Source organism: Euprymna scolopes, chromosome 12 (assembly GCF_053919585.1).
Source record: "Euprymna scolopes isolate OS-2025 chromosome 12, ASM5391958v1, whole genome shotgun sequence".
Classification (NCBI taxonomy): Eukaryota; Metazoa; Mollusca; class Cephalopoda; order Sepiida; family Sepiolidae; genus Euprymna; species Euprymna scolopes.
In genome coordinates, this window is record NC_136493.1 from 85,118,370 (window position 1) to 85,136,228 (window position 17,859).

The window sequence follows — 17,859 nt, forward strand, 5'->3', positions numbered from 1 at the left end:
GTTGTCAAAGGTCTAATTGTTGAATATTGACCACTTAATCGCCAAATTTCTGTCGAAAACCTATCACATCGATGTTCCCAAATCTCAGTACCCTGTATATCAAATTTCGAATCTGTAGGCTTAAAATTGACAGAGTTTTAGCGCAGGGAAATGAACACAGACGCACAGACACACACAGACACTATCACTTATACATATATATATAAACATAAACATCATATATATAAGGATAATAGTACGCCATATATATAACAGAAGACCATTATTTACTGTAGTGTAAGGAAAACCCGGGGGAACTTTACCCAAAAATAAATCTATATTTTTTTGTGTGTATTGATAGTCTGGTACTTATACAGTTTAGTGACGACATTAAAAAAATGGAAATATTGAAAAAAAAAATTTATTGTACGTAACTATTATAGACTGAAGTTCTCCGAAAAAAAATTTCACTTCATTTGATCAAGTAGTTTTTTTTTTTTTACATCGAAAAAAATGATTTATCACGGCAACGTCAACGTGGCCATTTTGGAAATGTTATTGCAGGCCCAGGAATTCCCCAAGGGCAGGTAACTGCCGTACATAGCAGAATACCTCCATTTTAGGCCAATCTAGCCCTTTATTCCTCACCAGAATGAGATTTTTAATTTTTTTTGCGAAGACAGATGCCATTTTTGGGTTTTTTTTTTTTTTTTTTTTTTTTTTTAATTTGTAACAGAAGTAAATAAACGAAGTTTCGAAGTTATCCATGCGTGTCCAACTGAGCATCTTTTGAAAATAATCTCGTATAAAAATTCTTCAATTCTTTGCATTCTTCAATTTCTTTGCATATTCAATAGTATTCTTATTTAAAAAAAAAAAAAACGCAAAAAAATTGCAGATTTAAAAAAAAAAAAGAAAAAAAAACGTAAAAAAATTGCAGATATGTTGTGCGCACTGCGCATCTCAATATGGCGAGAAAAAAAAAGGCTAGATTGCGAAATTTGGCCTAAAATTTTTTTTCAATATTTCCATTTTTTAATGTCGTCACTAAACTGTATCAGTATGGATAGTCTTATCAACACCCCTTTTTTCTATTTATTTAAAAAGAAAATACAACTTTATACAAATTCCCTATTAGTTTTTTTTTTCGGTTCTAACGATGATCATCTTTATTTACCTAATACGTGTAATTATATTCATACAGATATTCTATATGATTTATATTTGCGTAATATTTGCATAGAAATGAAGAAAATCAAATTTACTGTGTATTTATCGTGTTGCCATAACAACGTGACGTAGCCAGGAACGATAGTGGACGTGAGTGTGTGTGCGTGTGTGCGCGTGTTTTAATGCTGTATTGTTTCGTATCTTATCAACTTCTTCGAATCTATGTGTACAGTAATACAAACCCGTTTTTCGAGCTGAATAAATGTGTTACATTGAATAAAAACACGAAAAATATATCCAGTTTGGTAGAAAAGTAACTTATCTTGCCTTTGATAACATTTATTTGTTATATATTTGTTTTTTGACAACTTTTTCGAATCTATGTGTACAGTAATACAAACCCGAAATGAAAAGACCACGAGCGAACGCGCGTTTTACATAAAAATAAATATTTTTAAATTTTATCTTTCTAGCTTTTAAAAAAAGTTTAAAAATTTTATCAGCCGGCATAATTTATTTTTAAATATTGAAAAATTTCAGGAAAATTAATTTTTGCTAGATTTTCAAAACATTGTTTTCGTGTTGTGTACGTGTCTGCGGCTACACCAGAATGGCGGCCTTGATGTCGTAGGTTGGATTGTAAGATTGTGTAAGTTTCGTATTTTTTTAATTTGTAAATAACAATTTATAAAAGAATTAAACCCTTCCAAGATGGACAATAAATAAAGCCATAATATTTTATGGTAAAGTTAAGAGCCTACGAACCATAGTTTTTTAGGAGATGTGATTATTGGATTAACCAATCAGAAATCGTCTGTGGCACACACATCTCTGTTTTTATAGATATATAGATAGATAGATATATTGTTTTAACACAATCAAGACATCAAGGAATAGATTGATAGCAACAAATAGTGTATTTCATCGTTAGTTACAATTCTTTTAAAACTATCCGGAAAAATTCATATACATATATATATATATATATATATATATATATACACACACACACACACACACACACACACACACACATTCAACCCTACCAACGATAATTTAGATTCTGCGATTGGTCAACATTTATTGGATAATCCAGAATGTTTCCTGGCATATAATGATGACTTTTTTTCAATTCTATTTAGAGGCCGATCAAGTAATCATCTGAAAACTCTCGAATCTGTCTCCATTGCATGACTCAGACATTCTCTCTGTCGAAAGAAGAGGTTCATTAACACATTGCACCTTTTAGGTAACTTGTAGGAAGATAACTAAAGGGAATTTTGTCTGGAAAAATATCCCATTTTTCTGCACTTAATCTTAAGAAAAATAAAGATACTTATCTTTCCAGATTTGATAAAGGTGCCGCCGTAGTCGTTCTGAACCGTATTGACTATATTAATAAAATGTTATATTTTAGATGACACGAATAAATTTCTCAAACTTAATTCGATCGACTCTTATGATAATACTTTGAATATTGAAAGCAAATTTCAAAAACGCTTGTACTTCTTATTTAAAAAGAATTATCTCTCCAAAGATATTTATCAGAAAATATGACCCACTTCCCTGAGGCTTCGAATTTATGGTCTCCCTAAAATGCGCGAAGATAATGTGCCTTGTAGATCCATTTTATCCATGATTGGTTTCGCTCAACATGCCCTCACCTAATATCTCACTGACTTACTTTAGCCTGTCCGTACATTCTATTCCACTTACTGTGTCTCTGATTCTTTTACTTTTTCTAAAATCATTCGAGATACTAACACCAATCAAAATAATTCTTTCTTTTGCTCGTTTGATATTTCCAGTTTATTTACTAACGCGCCTCTTGATGCGACCATTGCTATTTGTTGCGGTGCACTTTATTAATTAACAATTATGCACTAGTTTAAAAACAACTAAAGTAAATAAAAATTATTCATTACATTGAAATGTTTGATTGATTTTAATTTTGCATGGAATTATTTATTAAATAAAACTGCATAAAACTTCGTTTCAAATAAATTTAAAAAAAAACATACTTGTTGTAGGTATAGTTGTAGGTACAGTGGTTGGAATCGTTGTTGGTATAGTGGTTGGAATAGTGGTAGGTATAGTTGTTGGAATAGTTGTAGGTATAGTGGTTGGAATGGTTGTTGGAATCGTTGTTGGAATAGTTGTTGGTATTGTTGTTGGTATAGTTGTTGGAATAGTAGTTGGTACAGTTGTTGGTATAGTAGTTGGTACAGTTGTTGGTATAGTAGTTGGTACAGTTGTTGGTATAGTAGTTGGTACAGTTGTTGGAATAGTTGTAGGTACGGTTGTTGGTATAGTAGTTGGAATAGTTGTAGGAACTGTGGTTGGAATGGTTGTTGGAATAGTTGTTGGTACAGTTGTTGGAATAGTTGTGACTGATATTATTGTTTGCAAATATTTTATCACAAAGATCATAACATTTTATTGCACAATGGTTGAAATTGTCATTTGAACGATGTATAAACAGATGTACAGTGGTTCAAATTGTTGGCAGTACATTAGTTGGAAAATGTAAAAAAAATAATTGTCATTAGAATATATTTCATCCAATTTATATTTTTTATGAAAAAAAAGCACAAAGGAGAAATACATTTTACATATTACAAGTCCGTGTAAATCTATATATATAAAAAGCAAAACGGCGGCATACGTTTTTGTATGTCCATGGAAGGCTTTTTTCACCAGGATTCTCGAGATGGTTACTATTTTCGAGAACTTTTTATATACTCCCTAGATCATAATATCTACGATTTGTGAACGCATGTCATCTCTACATTTATTTTGATCGACTTTTATAAAATTCATGCTACTTCCGTCTTTTCACATGTTTGTTTGTCTTTTTCATATAAATAAACTGAGACTCAACAAAGCAAAGCTGTCAGCAGCCTTTCGTGCCAGGAAGTCTTGAAAGCAATTAGCTTTGATCAATTTTGGGAAAGCCCTTTATATCAAACAATTGCTTTTCATTTGAGAGTTCCCCCTTTTTCAGGGGAGCTTGGTTTCCCTAACATAATAAATAAATGGAATGGTGGAAAGCTCAACGTTCATTTCTGCACCTGCATGAACTCATTCACTTAGCAAATAAACTTTTTGATTGACATTCTAAATTTCAATGTTTTTCACTTCCTATGGCTTCATAGCATAGCGGTAAGATGTCATGTTTTCTTTCACTTTCTTTTTCACCTTCGTGTCATGGGTTTGTCACGAGTTCAAGCCTGCCTGCCTGCCTACTAACACTTTTTTTTCTTTTACACCTCCAAACTCCCGCTAGTATATATATAGAAAATAATTAAATTTTTTTTAATATAATCACAACTTATAAACAAGCTACAAATAAGGAAAGGAATGTCAGAGCACTCACCCCTATGATAAATCTTCTTTTATTTTCTACACCGATTTATGCCTTCTTATATCATTTTTATATTTATTATCTTATATGGTTTTTTACTTTTTAAGCATTGCTTGTTTTAATGTCAAGCCATATTTCAAGTCCCTCACACACACACACACACATACATGTTCCTGAAAGGATGAAACACTAGTGTCTGTAGGTATTAAAAATAATTATAGTAATTATTATATCAGCCTCTTTAAGAACTCGGTTCTTATTGTTGAGCACTCTAAATTGAAATTGAAGTCAGTCACTTAAAGACACATGTGCAGATTATGATGTTATAATCATAAGATCATTATCGCCATCTTGAAATTTATATAAATGTTAATTTCAACTATATTTCTCGCAGTTAATGTTAGACAGGTGGTTTGTTCCTTGCTAATGGGGTCAGAGATGGCTTTGTGCCTGCGTTCAACTCTTCCGACCAGCTGTAATCTGCACTGATGATTCCCAAAAGGATTAAACACTAGTGTCTATAGGTATTAAAAATAATTATAGCAATATTATATATATATATATATATATATATATATATATATATATATATATAGATATAAATCTAATTATCTTAAGAGTATGAAAAAAGCAATCATCCCCAGTATATCAAAAAGAATATCTAAGATATCACAAAATGAAAATATATTCGATAAGAATAAGGATTAATATAATGAAGTATTACCTCAATCAGGATATCAAGGAAAGATCAAATACATAAAGGCGTTTGATAATTAAAATAGCAGGATAAATTATACAACATCATATAACATGGTGATGAAGGGAAGAAGAAATGTAAAGAATAAAATAGATAAAAAATAAACATAAGAATAAAAAGAATGAAATTAAAGAAGCATATAATAGTAATAATACAGTTAAGAATAAGAGAAATGGGTGCAAAAACAAGTCTGGTTTAATCATCCTTTTAGTGAACAGATACAAAATAATATCCCTAAAGAATTTTACAAAATAATTGATAAGAACTATATGAATTATAGTAGGATGGAATCAGGTGAATTAAATATTGAGAAAAAATGTAACTGTAGAATACCTAATGAATGTCCATTGGAGGGCAATTGCTTAATATATGAAATTGTATACAAATGTGCAGTTAGGGCAAATAATAGTAAAAAGATATACCGAAACCATATTGTATCATTTAACATTGAACCAGGAAAGGAAACAACTTGGAATGAGGATAAGGATAGAAATAATGATATGACAAAAATAAATATTAAAAATAAGAAGAGAAACACAACTGCGTGAGGTGATTGGCTTACAGAACCATGTAAGAAAAAATAGAATTTGAATTAAAATGGTCAATAGTAGATAAAGGTAGAAAATAGAATCCTAGTAAATCAAAAAGATGTAATTTATGTTTACTTGAGTAAACGTAGTGAATTCTAAAGAGAAAATTTGGAACAAAAAATTTCATGTTATTAAAGCTGTCTTCAGAGAAATAAATTCCTATTACCATGCTCAAGACCTGATTAAACGTGTTTAAATTTTTAAAACAATTAAGATATATGTTGAGAGTGAAATGTAAGTGTTATAAGAGAATGTTAAATTTAATACAAAGATTTTAGGATAGTGCAATAAACAAATTAATGGGTCATTAACTTAACACATAAAAATAAACTAATTATAACCTAAATAAGGGAAATAGAATTAAATTTAAAGTTGATAATCGTTATTGGGAATAAACTAACACCTGAGAAATTTCATTAGCACAAAAAAAGAATCAAACATTAAGTAATTGCAAAATATTGAGACGAACAGATTATGATGGATTAAAATGGACTAAATAAGAAGTTTGAAGCAAACTAGGTGAAAAATTGAACCTAGACTGATATAAAGAGAATAATATTAAAACTACAAATTTTAAAATTAAGCAAAAGAGATTAATGAATACTAAAGTCAAAATATTAAAGTAAGAATACACACGAATTTCGATAAAATTATGAATCGATAAATATAGGCAAACTTGAGTTATATCTCTTACACCATAATGATATACTGAATAATACAGAATAGTAAATATTAAAAAAAAAATAAAAATAAAATGTTTATATTGAGATAAAACTTGAAAAGATAGATTTAACATTTAAATTATGTACATAACCAGTATGTGATGAAGATAAATTTTAATTGATATTATTTAAATAAACCTTTTAATTATAATTTAAAAAAAAAAAATAACATGTAAAGGAAAAAAAAATCAACAAATATATGGCAATATGTAAATAAATATTTATACGAAAGTCGGGAAAATACAGATATGAATAGTTGGACATATAAATAGAGACTACAATTTGAAGGGGTAGATTATAGAACTTGGGGAATAAATTGATAAAATAAATAAATTGGAGAGGGAGAAATAATTATAAGAATTAGAAAAAACATTAAAAGATTAAATGAATGTAAAACAGGAAATTGATGAAGTATCATATTAAAAGAAGAAATTCGAAAATGGGAGATTAATCAATTCGAAGGCAACCAAAAAATAAATAAACAAATAATAGAATAATATGATGAGAAAGAGGTGAGTCTAACCGCTTGATCCTTTAAAATAGGGATTATGAATATATTTATACATATATAACAAATATATTTTAGTGTCTGAAGCTATTTTTGGAATATTTTTAAATGATATAATGTTTAAATTTGTCCAAATAGTTATGAAACAATCGTAACACACAGAAATACACCATATGATGTTTTCATTTCATATTTTCTTGTCTTGATTTTGCAAAAATATTATGTATAAAGGAAAACAAATATATATATATATATATATATATATATATATATATATATATATATAGTATGAAAATATACTTATGGCTGGTAAGCTATAGAGAAACGTTTATGTTTCATTCCAGGAAATCATCAGACTAATTGCTCTACTAATATCTACTAATGTATAGAGCACAGTTGAAATAAATACTGAAAATATATACTAATACATCTCTTAATAAATTCTGAGCCTAATTAATAAAAACCACACCTTTTAGGCAAAATTCTACTTTATTACTCAGCATAATCTCCTTCTGAGATTCACTGATTACAATGCTTCTCTTACAATTTGATGCCTTGTTTTCATAAAACAATTTTTTTTTGGGGGGGGGGAGTTTCTGATATCATGCCTTCACTATAACTAAAAAACAATGTGATTAGAGCAAACTATTTTAAAGTTAAAACCTACAAAGTAGACACATGTTTTTTGTTCGGGGATGAATAAAAGTTATAAAAACTAGTAAATGTAGACTTTGATAAAAAGTCGAAATGGTAAATCATATATTAAGTAAATGCAGCAAACTAGCTTCCAAAAATTACAAAAAGAGACACGACTGCTTGGGAAAAGCAGCTCACTGGAAACTATGCAAACGTCATTATTTTGAACATGCAGTACAAACAGACAAATTTATTTGGCCAAGGACACCGGACATCATAATAGTGAGCTGGAAGGAAAAAAACTTGCTAAATTGTAGATATAATTGTTTTAGCAGATGACTAAGTAAAGACCTAGAAGCTGAATATGAAATCCGAAGAAAAAATATATAATACCAATAATTGTAGGGGCACTAGGAATTTTCTTATACTAACTCCAAACAGTTTAAAATAGTAGTGGTATTTGCTGATATGCTATTTTTAAATCTATTTTTGTAAGAACGTTCATAACTATCAGTTCATGTAATGCAACTTCAACATTAGGTATTGGATGTGAATTGAGAAAACTTTATGATTTATTGCTATTTTTAAATCTTAACATATACATCTATTTCCATCTGATTTTCTCAAAAATACAATAGGTGATGACTACTTGCTACACACAGGGGGAACATATTCAAGAAAGTCCTATTAGCTTTTGCAATTTTGCTCCTACAAATGCACTGATAATTTTCTTTGAATTTTAAACTCACTTCATAGTTTTTTAACTTTTTAATTTGTTCCTATTTTTATCTCATTTAATTAATTTGGTAGAATTTATGTCAAGTATATCATTTCCAAGAAGCCTATATTGCACATAACTTAAATTAATCCTAATTGACTTAATTCCTCTCCGATCGTTTGTTCTTCTTGTCTAAGTTTTTCAAACTCACAATATTTATTCACATTTTTTAAACAGGATAGATATTTTATGATTGGTTCATCACTTTCTTCTTTCATCAACATGAACTTTGTTTTTTCTATTACGACCAACATTTTCTTAAGTCTCATATTTTTTCTTACGATTTGACTTATTTTTTAACAAAGTCAGGTCTTCCAGATTTATGGGATATGCCATAATGGATATTTTTATTATTGCTTCACATCCAGCTGTAGTCAAAAATAAATCTGTTATTTCATTTTCTCGTTTAGTTTCCTTGTAGTCTTTTAACATTTTAGTTCCTTCACTGGCAACAAAACATTGTAGCAATGTATCGATAATATTGGAATCCTCGAGAGACTATTGCAATTCTATCAGCGATGCCATTGTTATGAAGTGAAAGTTGGCCTTGTTCATAGATAGTCAAGCTTTTTCCTATATTTCTTAGAGAGAGAATCATATAGGCTCTCTCCTATGCTTATGCTAATTAGTCAAACAGAATTGTCAGTATCACTACAATCACTATATCACTATGTTTTGGTGGCTTTTTGTCCACCCACATGCCCAGTTTGTTACTTCCAACAGTATATCCTTCAGCTTGTTAGATAATTCCTGTTGTAAATATAGTATTCAAATGATCCACTATGTGATCTCTAAACCTACATTTTACAAGTTGCTCAAACCACATGTAGTGTAAATAAACACCAAGGCTATCAATATTTTATTACTAATCATCTTCAGCAATATGATTCGCTCACTTACATAATTAACTTCAATAATAGTATCTATCCACCTTTCTGCAATAAAAATACCAACATTACCTGGTCCCTTTACATTTCAACCAAGTTTTCTGGATAAAACATGTAGTTAAGTAGAAAAAAAAGAAATTTAAAAAAAATATATAAGACACAGCTGTTCCTTCCAAAAGGTCGAGCCCTTCAACGTCCACAAATAATTCACTGTCACAAAAATAATTCGCCGGCACTTCTTCCAACCGTCATTTCACTCTCTGCGCTCTTCACCCCTGCTTAAAAAAAAAAAGTACCGTTTATATGCTGCCCATTTCTCCACTTATGCAAATTGACTATCAACCAGAGCCATCTAGTTTTCCATTTCTCCAAACAGCCAATTAGCAAAGGGGGACAACTCAAACCACACAGAGCCATCTAGTTTTCCATTTCTCCAAACAGCCAATTTGCAAAGGGGGACAACTCAAACCCCACACTCCCTTGATCTACACGATCATCACATGTCAACCCATCACGTAGGCGCTCGACCAACATGGCGGCCGTCTCTCTCACTGCGATTTCCGTGGAGCCTCTTCGTGAACGTCGCTACTTGGCTCAATGTCGCTGTCTTCCTCTGATAACACCACCACCGGCCGCACATCAAGGATGTGTCGAGGGATGCCGTCGATAGATACATTGTTCGGAGACTGGACACTTGCCACAATGCCCCTCCCCCAGCGTGTGGTACAGCGAGCATCAGGCGGTTTGATCCTCACTTCCTCTCCCACTCGCACAGTCGCTCGCTTCTCGCCTTCCTCCGCAGGTACATGTGCAGTTCGGGGATGCTGCCACTCGTACTTGAAGACTGCCCTCCTGTAGCTTCGGACTGGATCCAAGAGAACACAGTGGCTGAGTCGGTCCTCACCTCACTATTCTGTAGCCCCCATTTCAAGGCTAAGTTGATGCCCTTCATAACCGCATCCAGTTCCGCCACATTTATGTGAGCCACGTCGTCCTTCTTTCGCAACCAAGCAGCATCTTCTGCAGTAACACCACCTATCTCCAAGGTGACCCCCACTGCTATACAGCTTGACACACACAACACAACACCTTCTGCACTGTTGGGTACATGCCAAACGCCTCTCACTGGATACTCCCTCTTCACCTCTTCAATAATCTTTCTAATAATGTCCACAGTCTCTTTATCAACTCCATCCTCCCACTTCGCTCCACTAGCTAGCCTTTTGATATAACTACATGCAGTCCATAGCCATCCTGCAATAGGGTAATGGCCAACCAGTCTTCCGCATATTGAGAAGAGTTCTCCCCTGCTCAATTTTTCCGACACCTCCGGGATCTCATTTCCCCTCCAGAACACTAACCATCCTATCTGGTCCTTTCTTAGTTGGAGCCCTAACACAGCTCCTCCCTACAACGATTCCGGGCGTTTTGCAATTAGCCCAAAGCTGTTGAGGTCTTTTACTACGTCCTCTGCAGTTGTTACCGTCTCGTCCACCAAAATATCATCAATGTAGGAACTGGTGGCCCTTCTGACTGCGTCCACCTTGCTTAGCACCATTTTGAGGATCGCTGCCATGATTTTTGGTGCAGAATTCAGGCCAAAACCCAACCTAATCAGGTAGTACGTTCGGCCCTTGTATCTGACCAGCTGGTATTTTCAGAATTCCTGTGAAATGTGGATCTGTAGGTATGCAGATTTTAAATCCACAATCGTCACAGCCTTCTGAATCTGCCTGCACTCTCGCATGGTCTCTCCGCACACGTCCATCACATCGCCTCCCGTGTGACACGCAACGTGTACGTTCAGCTCCCTGAAGTCCTGTACTGGCCGAACTTTTTGTTTTGTGGGCTGAACAACCGCCATTAACGGCATCACACCTTCCACCTTCTCCGTCCATGGTCTTAAAATTCCCTCCGAGATCCATCGGTCCACATCCTTCTCAAATTCAACTCTTGTGCCTCCTCGTAACGTATGCTCGTAGCATTCCACTCTGTTGTTCAGTATGGGAGGTTCTCCCTTCCATGCCCACTGGACTGTCCATTTCTCACCATCAAAGTGTGCAGAGAAATCTTAGTCCTCTATCGTGCAACTTTTGTCTAACCCGGCCGTTCCTGTGACACATTTTTCGAATTGCACACCTGAAGCCCCTTGGTGTCCTCCAAATCTCACAGAGTTCCTATATACTGTAATGCTCCCTAGTCGATCAATTGCGTACATCCCTAGCACCACATCGAAACCCGTGATAATTTTGTTAATAACAATCGCCTGGATTTTTAGTGACATCCCACGTACCATCAACCGAACGATACTTGTGCCATTGCACTTCACCTCTCTGCCGTCAACTGCCGTAATGCTGCTGGTTCCATTGCATGTGTCAACCATGTCTTTGGTGACAATTGTTGAAGTACAGCCCGTGTCGACAAGGGCTTTTGCACTTCGTCCATTTAGGGTCACCTCTACTTGTGGTGATATACCCTGAAGCGCCTTCATCGAATAAGTGGGGTAGCCACCAGCGCAGTGGCTTTCCCCTGTTCGTTTCCCTGGGAACAGAATCTGCTGATGTGGCCGAATTCCCCACAGCAGTAACACGTGACTTCTGGCTTTGACTACCTGCACTGCCTCGCCATATGGAGGCCTTGGCATCGGTAGCACCTGCCAGAGAACCTGGGTGTCTGCCACAGTCCTCTCTGCATTTCGTCCTTCACAATTTCCTGCTGCAGTTTGCTTCGTTGAGCGACAGCTACGATTCCCTGCTCACTCTCTTCTTTCCTGGCCAGCACCCTAGCCTGTGTAATCAACTCCGCCACCTCCATAGTATTTACACCGAGCAGTTGCTGCAGAGCTATAGAAATATAGTCCGGGAAGCCATGGATAAAGGCCAGTACTGGACTTCAGGGAGATGAACGTACACGTTGCGTGTCACACAGGAGGCGATGTGATTGACGTGTGTGGAGAGACCATGCGAGAGTGGAGGAGATTTAGAAGGCTGCGACGATTGTGGATTTAAAATCTGCATACCTAAAGATCCACATTTCACAGGAATTCTGGAAATACCAGTTGGTCAGATACAAGGGCCGAACGTACTACCTGACTAGGTTGGGTTTTGGCCTGAATTCTGCACCAAAAATCATGGCAGCGATCCTTAAAATGGTGCTAAGCAAGGAGGACGCAGTCAGAAGAGCCACCAGTTCCTACATTGATGATATTTTGGTGGATGAGACGGTAACAACTGTGGTGGACATAGTAAAAGACCTCAACAGCTTTGGGCTAATTGCAAAACGTCCGGAATCGTTGTAGGGAGGAGCTGTGTTAGGGCTCCAACTAAGAAAGGACCAGATAGGACGGTTAGTGTTCCGGTGGGGAAATGAGATCCTGGAGGTGTCGGAAAAATTGAGCAGGGGAGAACTCTTCTCAATATGCGGAAGACTGGTTGGCCATTACCCTATTGCAGGATGGCTATGGACTGCATGTAGTTATATCAAAAGGCTAGCTAGTGGAGCGAAGTGGGAGGATGGAGTTGATAAAGAGACTGTGGACATTATGAGAGAGATTATTGAAGAGGTGAAGAGGGGGGATCCAGTGAGAGGTGTTTGGCATGTACCCAACAGTGCAGAAAGTGTTATGTGGTGTGATGCAAGCCGTATAGCAGTGGCGGTCACCTTGGAGATAGGTGGTGTTACTGCAGAAGATGCTGCTTGGTTGCGGAAGAAGGACGATGTGGCTCACATAAATGTGGCGGAACTGGATGCGGTTATGAAGGGCATCAACTTAGCCTTGAAATGGGGGCTACAGAATAGTTAGGTGAGGATCGACGCAGCCACTGTGTTCTCTTGGATCCAGTCTGGAGCTACAGGAGAAAGGAGGGTGAAGACGAAAGGCGCTGCCGAAATAGCTTGTAGTGAAGTAGAAAAAAAAGAAATTTAAAAAAAATATATAAGACACAGCTGTTCCTTCCAAAAGGTCGAGCCCTTCAACGTCCACAAATAATTCACTGTCACAAAAAGAATTCGCCGTCACTTCTTCCAACTGTCGTTTCACTCTCTGCGCTCTTCACCCCTGCTTAAAAAAAAAGTACCGTTTATATGCTGCCCATTTCTCCACTTATGCAAATTGACTATTAACCAGAGCCATCTAGTTTTCCATTTCTCCAAACAGCCAATTAGCAAAGGGGGACAACTCAAACCACACAGAGCCATCTAGTTTTCCATTTCTCCAAACAGCCAATTTGCAAAGGGGGACAACTCAGACCACAAAACACAAATCAATACATCTTCTTTCAAGCAAATCAACAATTAAACCAGCTATTCATTGCTACCTTCCAATATTTACATAGTCTGAAATGTATTCTTTTTTTATGACATTTCCTTATTTGAGGTAAGATTTTTTTAGTCCAGATATTCTTGTTGACATCAACCCAGTTATGTCATAAGAACCAATTTTTATAACAAAATATCATAGCAAGACTTAAAGTGCTACAACTGCATTTGGGATTTCTTAAAAATTAGTTTTCTCAATAAATAAATAAATAAATAAAAAAGGAATTATACACTGGTTCTCTGCACAGCTACACATCCAACATTATGTACAATGTACAAGGGGGAATTTCACTTATCTTAGTTGAGACAGTGATACAAAAGCACTCTACTTACACCGACTCCAATTTTAAGTATACTTTCAGAATTAGTATCCAAAAACTAATATTCAGTAACATGAACCAGTGATCAAGTCTTTTGTTTCCTTGGTATGAGTCACCCTCATCAACTACCTTCTAGCAATAAAAAGTTACAAAGCGATGGGTGTCTGATTGAATAAAGATAAAGGTTGTTTTTCTTTAGTACTAAGGCTTGTCATTACTTGTCATGACTTAGTAGGATCAAGTCTCTCTGACCTTCTATCTAGCCCAAGTAAGGGCCTAAGTGTGGTGTTGCAATTCATGCAATTATTTAGGCAACTGGAGTAAAGATTGCCCAGCTACATCATGATTTGCTATCTACAGTCAGCAGACTTTGAAAGTATTTTTAAAGTATTTAAAAAATGTTAAACTTTGAACAAAAATCACAAATCTATAAACTATTTGTAAAAGTATTACTCACCACGTGGACCACACAGATGAACACTAACTTCGGTTTCAACACGCCTTTCTGGATTTTCTTTTTCAATTGTAATTTCAAGCTCAAATAATGTATCAATTTGTGGAAGATATACTGTAGTAGTAGGATCAACATTCTGTAATGAAAAATAGAAAATTGAACATTTTATCAAAAAATACTTCAATAGTTCAGTTACAATTAATTAGTGTTGCATTTGCTTTATGATTTTCCTTTCCGACAACAAAATTTCTGTTTTTGAATTTTTGAAATAAACAATTGGTTATTCATATTATTTGGATTCATCAGACTACTGTTTTCATCTTCAGTGTCATTTTACAACGTTTTCATTCATACTCTGGCCCCATCAGGAAGATGTTCAAACATTACTAGACCACGTGAACTCTCTCCACATAACTATACAGTTCATGATGGAAAAACAACATAACAACAAACTATTCTTTCCAGATGTACTGATTATCCACATTGGTCAGGGTTTATGTTATCTATATACCGAAAGTCAACATTCACTGGACAGTACCTAAACTTCAATCTCACTATCCATATAATGTAAAGAAAGGAATAATCCATTGTTTAAAACACAGAGAAAAAGCAATATGTAATAACAGCAATGCATATCAAGAGGAGATGGACAGTTTAAGAGAAACACTCTGCTGAATCAACTATCCAGAGAGCATGAAAGCAGCTCCAAGAAATCTGGACCAGACACAAAAGGACATCACTCAAAAACTCACCACAGTTTGTATACCACACATGAAGGGCTTGTCTGAAAAAAAAAAATTCAATGAATCCATATCAAATCAGGACAGTATTTGAGAACGATTTAACTCTCCGGAAATAGCTTGTGAGAGTCAAGCCCCCTACAGAAAAAATTATGACTAACAACTGTGTATATGAAATCCCATGTAGATGTGGAAAACTATACAAAGGTGAGACGTGTCGACCACTAAAAGTATGGTTAGAAGAACGTCGAAAAGCCGTAACATATGGAGAGATTTAAAAATCGAGTATAGCTGACCATATTTGGAGGGAAAAAGGAAACCATTATAATTTACTACTATGGGACGAAGTAAAAATTATTGACGGAGAGGAACGATGAAGAGTAACGCAACTAAAAGAAGCTGCACATATGCTTGGAGACGATCAATTTCTAAGTATTCTATATGGAAATAAACATTACAAAAAACAGCTTCTACAGAGAAAATATCAAACCCAAAACTTCTGTTTTTACATATATTGCTATCAGAAATGTTTATATTCTATACAAACTGCAACTTCTTAACAGAAAATTAAATATATATATATATATATATAGATATTCGGTAAACTTACAATATATTTACATTCCTTATTATTTTTTAAATATATTTCTGACCCGCTTCTTTGTTTACATCTACATGTGTGCGTGTGTCCGTGTGTTCCCGCCAGCATGCGTTACCAAAGAAAAACGCTTTTGCTTTGCAAACATATTTATTAGATGTTAATAAACATTATGAACTGCAAGTTTTTTTAGATAATTTAATATCTATCTAATCAGTATTATACATGCAAATAAACATTACAAAAATTTAAATGATATACAAAATGCAACTTCTCCTTAGAAAATTAAATATAGATATAGATGTTCGGTAAACTTACAATATATTTACATTTTTTTAATTTTTTTTTTATTTCTCACCTGTTACTTTGTTTTACACGTGTTCCTGTGTGCATGTGTTTCCATCAGCGTGCATTATAGCGTGAAGTAAATAAAGGGTTCCATTCGAAATTCCATCCAAATTCTCGAGTTCGACAGAAACATTCCCAAGTTCGAGATTATACCGATCGAAACGTTGTAAAAATGATACTCCAGACGAAAACAGTAGTCTGATGAATCCAAATAATACGAAAACAATTTCTAACAGAAATCACAATGTAAATGTAATATGTAGTAAATAATATTTTTGATGAAAGCAATTACTAAAACTCAATTCAATACAAAATATTTCTTCTATAAAATTGAATTGTCAAAAAGGAAATTTGACTTACCGTAAAAGGCTCTACTTCACCAGCTGCATATGTTGCAATAACACTAAAACTTTGGATATTCTTTGTATTTAGAAGGCTAATCTTAACTGGAAGTCTTGGTTCATTGAAAGTGATCACAAGTCTTAGAATATTATCATTTACGTCAAACTTATAGGGTCCAGCACCAGGAACTAATTTTTGAATGGGATCATTTGTGCTTGATGAAATAATTTCCACATCATCATCACTGAGATTTTCCTGTGTGATTTCTTCAGCATGAATACAGATTTCTAAAATAAAGCATTAAAAAATAACTTATAGAAAGATAAATATAAATTTATGTTGAATTTTTATGAAAATACATTGATAACTGTCAGGTTAGCTTAATGAACCAATAACTTTTCTAATCACAATATATGAGGCAACATTCAATGACAATTATACAGTAAGTAATGCGCATGTATCATCACATAGTTCAATACATTTATAATTATATAAATAAGTTATATAATAAAAATTGCAACTACAAAATATTTTCTCCTTTATTGGCTACAGTTTTAAAGATTTTATATCCTTGTTCTTGTTAAGTAATATACTACAATGATGATTTAATGATAATTATAAAGTAAGTTATGCACGTGTATCATCACATATTTCAATATACTTTTAATTATATAAATAAATTATATAATAAAGATTTGCAGATACAAAATATTTCGTATATCGCATATAAACTACAGTTTAAAAGATTTTATAAGTTTATCCTTACAAATAAATATACTACAAAGATGATTTAAAGAAAATAAAAAGTCATGATAATACAATAATATAATCAGAAATACTCTACCATGTGTTGTAGTCATTCTTATAGGCCTTTTAGTAGGAAAAGTTGTTGTTGAGGTAACTGTGAATATAACCACAAAATGTCAACAATCATTAAAATTAAGATTTTTTTTTACAAACAAAATCTCATTAATTCTAACTAATCAAATGTTACACAAACAGAATTAGAATTGAGTTAAAATAACAAGTTATGCTGGTTCAAATAATATACCAAACAAACGTTCATTAGTATTTAGAATTGCTTTTGCTATCTTGTTCATATATTCATGCACAGAACCAGGTGCACTATTTTTCTTTTAACTTCCTTAAATATTTGCAACGTTTTGCTTCTATACTTCTCAAAGCTAATGAGGTTTTCTTTTATTGGATATTTTGCAATTTTCTTAGAATTGGGTAGCATTTTTTACAGCTTTTCTACATCAATCATCAAACGATGGTTTACTGCGTTTTACAGAAGGTTATGTTTTGAGCATGTTTTCCTTTGCTGCTGATAATAATGTATTACTAAC

General features: G+C 33.9%; 1 protein-coding gene across 1 annotated transcript; it reads right to left on the bottom strand.

The window, feature by feature from the left end:
* Positions 1-2,780: 2,780 nt before the first annotated feature.
* Positions 2,781-17,642, bottom strand: LOC145291617 (uncharacterized). The gene is made up of 4 exons (XM_080137693.1): positions 17,355-17,642; positions 16,529-16,797; positions 14,486-14,618; positions 2,781-3,539 (listed from the first exon to the last, which is right to left on the bottom strand). The coding sequence occupies exons 1-4, from the start codon at positions 17,368-17,370 to the stop codon at positions 3,145-3,147; spliced, it is 813 nt and encodes a 270-aa protein (XP_079993819.1). The 5' UTR covers positions 17,371-17,642; the 3' UTR covers positions 2,781-3,144.
* Between the last annotated feature and the right edge of the window lie 217 nt (positions 17,643-17,859).

Coding starts and splice junctions, on each gene's coding strand:
- LOC145291617 (XM_080137693.1), bottom strand. Junction 14,619..16,528: donor GTGAAGTAGAGCCTTTTACG/GTAAGTCAAATT, acceptor TTTTCATTACAG/AATGTTGATCCTACTACTAC. Junction 3,540..14,485: donor TCATCTGTGTGGTCCACGTG/GTGAGTAATACT, acceptor CAATAATATCAG/TCACAACTATTCCAACAACT.